The sequence below is a fragment of the Brachionichthys hirsutus genome, chromosome 14 (assembly GCF_040956055.1).
Source record: "Brachionichthys hirsutus isolate HB-005 chromosome 14, CSIRO-AGI_Bhir_v1, whole genome shotgun sequence".
NCBI classification, from domain to species: Eukaryota; Metazoa; Chordata; class Actinopteri; order Lophiiformes; family Brachionichthyidae; genus Brachionichthys; species Brachionichthys hirsutus.
In genome coordinates, this window is record NC_090910.1 from 11,382,776 (window position 1) to 11,391,537 (window position 8,762).

Below are 8,762 nucleotides of genomic sequence, written 5' to 3' on the forward strand. Positions count from 1 at the left end.
CTTCACTCCCTGTAGCGAGCGACCAGGATCATTTTGGGTTTGGGGTCGGCGGCGTTCGGAGGAGGGGCTTCCCCCGCGGCGGCCTCTTTGTTTGAAGGGGGCGGAGCCACATCGCTGTCTTTCTGGGAGGGATCTGAATGTTGCGAAGGCAGGGTGGAGGTGGGCACCGGAGCCACCACTTGTAGTTCCCTCCCCTGGTGGGGCGTTTGGATTATCTTGGTTCCCCGTGAAAACGTCCTGAAGGTGGAGCCTCGCTCGGGGGAGGAGCATCTCACGAACGCCACGAAACACCTGTAGAACTACACACAATAAATGCAAACGTTAATCACGATGTCGCGTTGCGTTCTAGTGACGTAGAGTCGAGCTGTTGCTTTGTCGTCTGGCTTCTGTCGTCCATGTTTGTAGTCCTAGCGTGCCACCCCTGGATAAACGTAGTGTACTTAGTATACTCTCTGGTTCCTCACGTATACTTTAAGTCTACTACATTTCCCCAGAGCGCCGCAGATCAAACTGGAGCGCCGGCTGAGTTGTTTGCCCTCCAGAGGAAACGATGCATCTTTAAAATGTGGGGCCAAAGAGGAGGATGAAATAGACGACTGGGGGGGGCGGGGGGGTTATGCCGGCGTCTGTCCGCAGCACGAATCTGAGCAGCGCTTTAAGTCTTCAACTCGCCTCAACACACGCCGACAGACTTACGGGCTGGGAGGAACTGAAGACTGAAAGCGCCACGCAGCGGGGCCTGCTGGGGCGCTCACCCTGAAAGGTCACTTGTGGCTTCATCGCGACACACACGCGTGGGGGGGGTGGGGGGGGGGGGGGACGCATGGCAAGTTCGTCATGAAAGAAAGTTAAATGTCTCCCGCCTGAAAGGAACGGCGACAGAAGCAGAGGCAGATAAAAAGAGACGGATGAAAGCGAGTTAGTGAGCGGCGGAGCAAGGAGAAGGTCGCGTTCCCTGATAGTGACATCACACGCTAATCAGAAATCAAAGCTTCCCTTTCGCAGATGAAAGAGAACTTTCTCCCTAAACGTCACCTTTTCCCTTTCACTTTCCACTTTCCTCTGCCTGCATTAAACTTTCATGTCCTTCCGGTCGTCTGCACTTTTCATTCATTCTTTTATTCATGTCTTCTTTCCCAAAAGTTTTCTTTTCCTTCTCGTTCCTGCTCTCATTGTCCTTTTGACTTCACTTTCTCCTTTAATTTCCAGATTCTCATTGCTTTTTTTATTTCATTATGTCTTTTTTTTCGCTCCCCTTCCCTTTTTCTTTAATTTCACTTTCCTTCCTTCCTTCCTTCCTTCCTTGATGTCCTCGTGCGTTAAGGGTGGAGATCTGCTTCCTCCAGCATTAACCTCCACCCAAGCGTCCCATTCTTCGACCGAGTAAAGGAGAGGAGACCATTAGACATGGCAGCTGGAGATAATTCATCGGAGAACGCCGGAATCTTAGTGGCAGTATTCCCAATGTGCAAGGAAAAGACCAGAACAGGAAAATGTCGATTAGATACTGCGATCGACTGAAATGTAGAGAACACGACAGCGGGATCACGAGGTCGATCTCCTCACCTGCCTGTTCATGAATATGTAAATGAAAGGGTTGACGACGGTGGAGAACTTCGCCAGCAGCGACGGCGTGACGCTCGCCTCCGGGGTCAGGAGGTCACGGGGCCCGAATGTCGCCAGAAGGGCCGTCACTCCGTAAGGCAGCCAGCAGATCAGGTAGCACACCACCATCACGACGACCATCGCCAGCACCCGGTGCTCTCTGTGGCGGTTCAGCACCGAACTCACGTTCTGGGCCTGAAGAGAGGAGCGAAGTCAAGAACAACGGGGAGAGCAGCCGGACCGCGGCGGCGTTCTCCGTCGCCGCTCTGCGCGCCCTGCGGCTTCTTAGTGGCGGCGCCACCTGTTGCTAGCGTGCAGCGCTTAATTGCTGTTTGACGTCTTCCCTCCGGCGTTACTGTTTGTTTTTCCTTTTAGAATAACTTTGTTTGGTTTCATTAACTTCTGAGATGAACCGGCGGCTCGTCCAGGGTGTGCCGCGCCTCTCGCCCGTTGGCTGCTGGGATAGTCGCCAGCGCGACCCGCTAACCGACAAAGCGGTTCGGAAGATGAATGAACCTGACATTCTCTCTGCCCTCGTGGAATCGATTGAACCTGTACCCCTGGAGAATATCTGAGTGTGTATATATACACATTTACGATCCAGGATTAAAACTCCCTCCCTCTCCTGGGCGGCGTTGTCGTGACCAAAAACACTCCACCACCCCGTCACGCGTGCGTCTATCATTTTAACGTATTCATAATTTTAGATCTCGCTCCAAAACGCAGCGAGCGATTTTTGCACGACCCGACAGAGTCTGGGAAATTTTAATTCTTGTGTCAACAGCGTCAGCAAATCAGCTACCGGGCATCACGGACAAAGTGTTGATCGAGCAAACAGGGTTAACCGTCCCACGCAAAGTTAGCCGTAGACTTTCATTTCTTTCCTTTAGTATTAATAATAATAACAAACTAAGCACAAGCAGGTTCAGGAAGTTCAGCCCATCTTAAGTCGACTCTGAGCTCTTACCCTTCGGCAGATTACACTCTAACTATTAGCCTTATTTTCCTAAATAACTTAAATGTTGACTTCTTTTTTTATACACATAACTTTTCTCATTTACAAACACGAACATCACGATTATTCAAAGGTTCAGGCCTCGCTCTAGCTTCCCGTACCTCTCGCCAGATCGCTCTTTATTTTTGTCTCTTGAGTCTTTCCAGCCAAAAAGTCAAACCAAACCTGAATCTAAACACAAACAAACTTTATCTCGTGGCGTAAGGATGGGGGCTTGAGCTGGCAGAAGCCCCCGAAGTCTTGCTAAACGTGTCGGGGGGGATTTTAATCAACCACGTTGTCGAGACGTCGATCCAGATCTCAGACCGGTGGGCGGATGTGCGGCTTCGTTTTCTAGCTACCAAATCGTAGAATTGTGCAAACATATCTTATATCTTTGGTAATTTGTCCCTCCCGGCTGGAAGCTTTGATTACAGCTGAGGATCAGTTTTGGTCATAGATCTGGGAGAGCACATCTGGCGTGCATTTAAAGAATCCGGTCCCATCTGGCGCTGAACTCTCACCTGTCGGATGGTGAGCAGCAGCTTCCTGTAGGAGTAGAGGATGACGCAGAAGGGCAGGACCAGGCAGAAGACGAACAGGCAGATGATGTAGGAGATGTTGTTTGGCGTTCGGGTCTTCCAGTCCACCGAGCAGGTGGTGCCGGGACCCTCCGGCCCGTATCTGCTCCAGCCCAGCAGCGGGGGTACGGTCCAGGCCACAGAGTAGAACCAGGAGAAGCAGATCCCGGCCACAACTGAGCGGTACTCTCTGCTGCTGGCCAGCGCCGGCGTCATGATGGTGGAGTAGCGCTCGTAGGAGAGAACGGCGAGGGAAATGAGGGAGACGATACCTGAGGAAGAGGAAGTGGAAGGGGGGTGGGGGGTGGAAGTATTTGTGTTTGGCTTTGTTTGATTCAAGAAAACTGATAATTTACCAGCGCTTAAGATGATGTAATAAAATTTTAATCTTATATAAAGAACAGCCCAGAACCGACTCTCATTAACAAACGTCAAATCAAACATTTAGCGACTGATGAATATGGAACAATTCAACTTTGTAAAGGCATCCTGAGTCACGACGAGCGCCGATGCTAAAGGCGTTCACGTCACAACCGGACAAACATGCACAGAAAACGGATTCACAGGCAGCGACGCCACAACGCCGCGGTGCTAATCAGTGAATTTGTCCCGTTGAGTCGGGTTTGAAGCGCGGAAGAAGGGGCTGGAAGGACTTTCTCTACGAACACGATTCCAGATTAATTCATCTAGAGTTGAAGATGAAACACTTAAACCCAGAGAAGACATCCGTGCACATATCAGCCCCTAATGTTGGCCCTTATTTAAAGGATAGCCCATTTTGATTTATGGTCAAACGGATGACCCGACCGCCGCGGCCCGAGTCAGCACATGAGCTAATCGGCGCCCATTGCTTCTTCTTTTTGCGTCTCGTCGGCGCCTCTCTTTTTCCACTCCTTCCCTTTGTGTCTGCTCCCCGGTCGATGCTGCACACGCAACATGACCTCCAGCACAATGGCTCCGTTTGACAGGCATTAGCCGCCAGCTATTGTTGTGCGTTAGCTGTAATCTGAGGCTGCGGTACTGAAACTTGATTTCCTGATACTGGATCTTTCTGGAATTCAAACACTTGACCCGCGGCGTTCCGATTGCAGCCTGTGGTCCCTGGTGAGGAACTGCTGGCTCTTCCCAGATGCCCCTCATTGGCTGTTTTAGATGACTTTATCTGGATAGCTGTGCCGTTTGTTGCCGGGTGGCTGCTGATATTTCATATTTCATGGTTGTTTGTTCTTTTTTTTGGTGTTGCATTGTCTGGGGAAAAATCTGCCTTGTCATTGTCGGTATATAAAATGTACCATAATTGAGTTTCTTCTTGGGGTATGAAAGCTCAGCTGGCAACGGCAGGCTGGGTTCATTGTTTTTATTTTTACTGTTGTGTTGTTCAAAAATGGAAAAGACCTCAAAGACCGGGCCGTTGAGTCTCTGCCGAGTTGTTTGAAGCGAAAATCCAGAAGGAAAGGACAGACTTTAGTTTGATGTTCGACCGGGAAGAGACGGGAGCAGGCGAAGAGGTCGGTTTGGGCGCGGCGAAGGTGCGAATCAGGCTTAGACGTTGTTCAAACGCGGCTTTTTCCTCGTCTGAGGATGAGGAAGAGTGTTGGAGAATGGCATCCATTCATTCGTTCACCAATCACGCACATCTCTAATGCTGCGATGTAGCTGCAGGAAGCAGGAGATGCTCTCGTGGTCGGCTTTTAGCGCTTATTGATTATTGACCCTGCAGACGCTTCGACGTGCATCGTTCATGTTTCATCACAATAAGCCCAAACGGACTGTTTGGTGCTGCGTCTCACATTAAGGGCGTCCTCTAACGAGGAAGGAGCCGACCTCTGGGAGCAGCAGGGACACGGCACAAAGAAAACAAGAGTTGAGAACAGAGACACGGCTCCTAAATTCACCCGACAGCCGGTCCGGCCTCCCGAGGGAAACCAAAAGCACTTCCATGGATCTGCAGAACCAGACTCCAGAGATAAAGCCGCTAAATCAAGAGGAAACGCTTGCATGGAACAGCAAGACCAGAGAACAAGAGCAAACTTGGACTAAAGACAGAGCGAGGAGCTTTAAGGTGAGTCCAGCCTGCGAAGAGGAAATAAGATTAAAGAACAAAACACAACTTCAAACGGCCGGCTCGAACCCTGGAGAAACTAACGGAGGCAAAAATGAGCAGCTGACATGATCTCAAGTGTGAGAAGGCAGGATCTAACGTTAAGGACGGACTCCAGAAATGCATCAACAGGTTCCACTGGCCTCCAGAGAGAAGATCAATCAGAAGCCTGGACCAGAGAGAGAAGTTAAAAGACTTTAGGGTGACGCCTTTCAGGCAAAGTTCTGAGGAACTCACCGGAACGCATCTGGTGACCCTTCAAGTTCAGATTTCATGGGGAAGTTTAAAAGCACAAAGGCGGCACCTCACTGGGGGGGGGGGGGGGGGGGGCAGACAGGTTAATGATGGGGGCGCATGCTGCTGCTGCAGGGTCGCATCTCCAGGCGACGCTCAGGACGCAGCGCTCCACCGCTCCAAGGAGGACGGCGGCGCGCGTAAAGGAGGAGGACGCGGCAGCTGCTTACCTAAACAGGAGTTAACGAAGCCGTACCAGACGCAGCCGGCGCGTCCGATCAGCCACCGGCCCTGCGTGCTCGCCGCGAAGCTGAACGGGGTGCCCAGCACGCAGACCAGCAGGTCGCTGGTGGAGATGCTCACCAGGAGCAGGTTCATGGGCGTGCGCAGACACCGGTAGCGACAGAACAGCAGGAGCACCAAGAAGTTACTGAGGAACCCGAAGGTGCCGATGAGTCCGAGGCACACCGCCACCACCAGGTGGCCCCGGGGGCTGAGGGTCGCGGGGGAGAGGTAATCGGGCAGCGCGTCGTGCGCGCCGCCGGTTCCTGCCGCGGCGCAGTGCGCGCAGCTCAGGCTCAAGTTGCAAACGATCATATCCGGGCAGGGTCCCGAAGTTTGGATCATCCGTCCTCTGCGCGGCCGTTCACTCGCTCAAGCCATCGGGAGCAGCGAGGGCGCGTGCACGGAGGAGCCCCGCCGCGCACCTTGCGTGCATGTCAGCCTGAATAAAGTGGAGGAGAAACTTTCGGTGGAGCAACTTGGAAAAAATAAAATACGATTCGGAAGAGATGCCGGCGTCACGCTGGATCCGCTCCTGATCCGTGCGCTCCCGTTCTCTTGCGCACTGAGCCTTTTATCACCCACTGAGGAGAGACTGCGCGCGTGCGTCTCACCACGCATGTGTGGAATAGTTTCAAACCAGTAAATGAAGGGGGAGCGCATTGGATGCTGGGAGGCAGGTGCATCCATCCACCTCCACCAGACTCCGCCTCTCTGGCGACGCAGCGGCTCCACAGAAGAGCCCACGACGCGCGGAGAAATATTCACCAATATTCTGGGAGCCAGCCCAGCGCATATCTGAAACCGGATCCGATCTGAAACAGGATCCGATCTGAAACAGATTCCGATCTGAAACAGGATCCGATCTGAAACAGATTCCGATCTGAAACAGGATCCGATCTGAAACAGGATCCGATCTGTGCAAAACCAGGCGTGAGACGTAACCGATGCAAATATGATGAGCTCGATTTGACATTTTAAAAGATGCCACATCTTCAGCATCGCTGCAATCGCTGAGCTAAGATGCAAAAGGGGTTCAGCAGGGCATAGTTTCAGGACCCTCACGGTTTGTAGCTAGAATATAGAATCGATGCATAAAAATACCCGAGGATGACCTCTGGGAAGTCAAAGTCAAAATGGCTTTATTGTCATTGTGATCCGGACAGGCCTTGCTGCCCTCCTGACATTCTGCACGTCTACTTTGATTGTTGTTTTTTTAAAGAACAGAATGTTTCCTATGAACCGAGCAGCACTGAAAGGCTTTCCATCTGTGACTGTAAGTAAGTCCCGTGATCGCAGGCTTCCCGAGGCGATACCAGATTGCAGAGTCTCTCTGTAACAACGGCCGCTTCGTGTTTGCAGACACTCGATGCAGCTTCAGTCGTGTGTTTCCTGTCGCTGCTTCAGTCCCATCTCAGCTCAGCTGATTGGACAGGATGAGGAAAAGTGTTTCCCGATTGGAGAGTGGCTTCACAAGGCAAGCAGGGAGAGATTGAAACTGTGGAATTATTCCGCACATTCCTATCAATACTGGAAGGTTTTGGGGGGAAAGAAAAAAAATCTTCTTTCAGTCTTTTGAGATTAACTCCGATAAAATGTGGGAACAGCGGCGAAGAAGGGATTTTATACGGAACGTTCAAAAGGACATTTATGAACCTTTTTTGCCAGATTGTCAGATGACTTGGAATTGGGATCGATTCTGGGTTTAGTTTCCTGATTGATTCCTGTCGTTCTTCCCGCCTGTTGCTCTCCTGCTTCCTCATCCGTCCTTCATTTAGGTTCTTTCCGTCTATTTCTTCTCTGCTCTAAGCTTCTTCTTCTTCTGTTTCTCATCCGCCTGCCTCCATTTTGTCCTCGTCCTCCAGTATTTAGTCTGCGTGATGAGCGATCATGAAAAATTTCTTTTGGATCTGATCCAGAATGAGTGGTTTAATTATTCATTAAACAAAAATTAACAAATTTAATTAAATCCGCTTCATAAAAAGGGCTCATAAAAACTGAAGTATATGTGACACCCTCCCTGCACCTTTATCTCTCTGAGGACTGATGCCCCATCATTAGACGCGTGGGCTTTGAACCCATGATCTACAGCGGCTTCACCTTCCTTGATAACTTTGCTCTCTTAAATTCACACACTGAATTTATTAAGTGGATGCAACCTGAATACCAAATATGTTTCTGAACTTTAATTCAACGACTATGACATCATTACAGTTTAGATCAGAACCGAATCGGGGAGCAGCTGACTTGGGAAAAGTATCAGTATCCATTTCTCCACACCATTACCCGCATCTCGCAGCGGCGCGCTGACGTAGAGCCACTCTCTGCAATCTCCGGTCCACAAGCGATGACCCTTTGACCTCTGGCATGTGACTACAGGAGACCGGAGAGGAGAGATAGTCGGGGAGAAAAGTTCCGGTCTATCCTTGAAATGTTTAGAAAAATCTAGATGAGAATAAAATAAATGTATTACTAAACCACGTGACATCACGACCGGCTGTGAAATTGCTCTCTGTGAGTTTTTTAACATTTAGTTTTTGGAAGTTAAGCTGCAACTTTTCGGTACGAGTTGCAGCTTTCACTCTTTTGTTTCTCAGATTTTCCGAGGTGTTCTTGAAGCATCTCTGTCTGAGATCGAAGCCAGAAGAAGAAGGAGATAAAGGATTTAAAACAGCGGCGTGTAACTTTCTAAAAGCTGCTGAAGGCCAAATATTTTTCTAAAAATAAAAGCTGTGCCTAAATCAAATTGAATGGCTTTATGTTGCGGGCAGAGCGAGGGATCGAATCAAGCGTAATCGTTTTGCGTAAAGGTTGGACTCCTTGCGTTAAAGACGCACGGCGGTGAGCGTTCGGGCAGAATTTAACCATTCTAGGACCAGCATGATGACGTGCACTATTTTTATCCGTGTCCCCTCTGGGCTCTTCGTGGACACTGATGAAGCCGCGTTGGATGTTTCAGCGGCGC

General features: G+C 50.4%; 1 protein-coding gene across 1 annotated transcript; it reads right to left on the reverse strand.

The window, feature by feature from the left end:
- Positions 1-2: 2 nt before the first annotated feature.
- Positions 3-6,112, reverse strand: tmtopsb (teleost multiple tissue opsin b). The gene is made up of 4 exons (XM_068747846.1): positions 5,746-6,112; positions 3,124-3,452; positions 1,567-1,800; positions 3-299 (listed from the first exon to the last, which is right to left on the reverse strand). The coding sequence occupies exons 1-4, from the start codon at positions 6,110-6,112 to the stop codon at positions 3-5; spliced, it is 1,227 nt and encodes a 408-aa protein (XP_068603947.1).
- Positions 6,113-8,762: the final 2,650 nt, after the last annotated feature.

Bases quoted from the DNA above. Each gene is read 5' to 3' on its own strand.
- tmtopsb (XM_068747846.1), bottom strand. From the start codon at position 6,112: ATGATCGTTTGCAACTTGAGCCTGAGCTGCGCGCACTGCGCCGCGGCA. The intron at 1,801-3,123 runs GTGAGAGTTCAG...TCCTCTCTTCAG, and splicing joins TGCTGCTCACCATCCGACAG to GCCCAGAACGTGAGTTCGGT. The intron at 300-1,566 runs GTGAGGAGATCG...TATTGTGTGTAG, and splicing joins ACATATTCATGAACAGGCAG to TTCTACAGGTGTTTCGTGGC.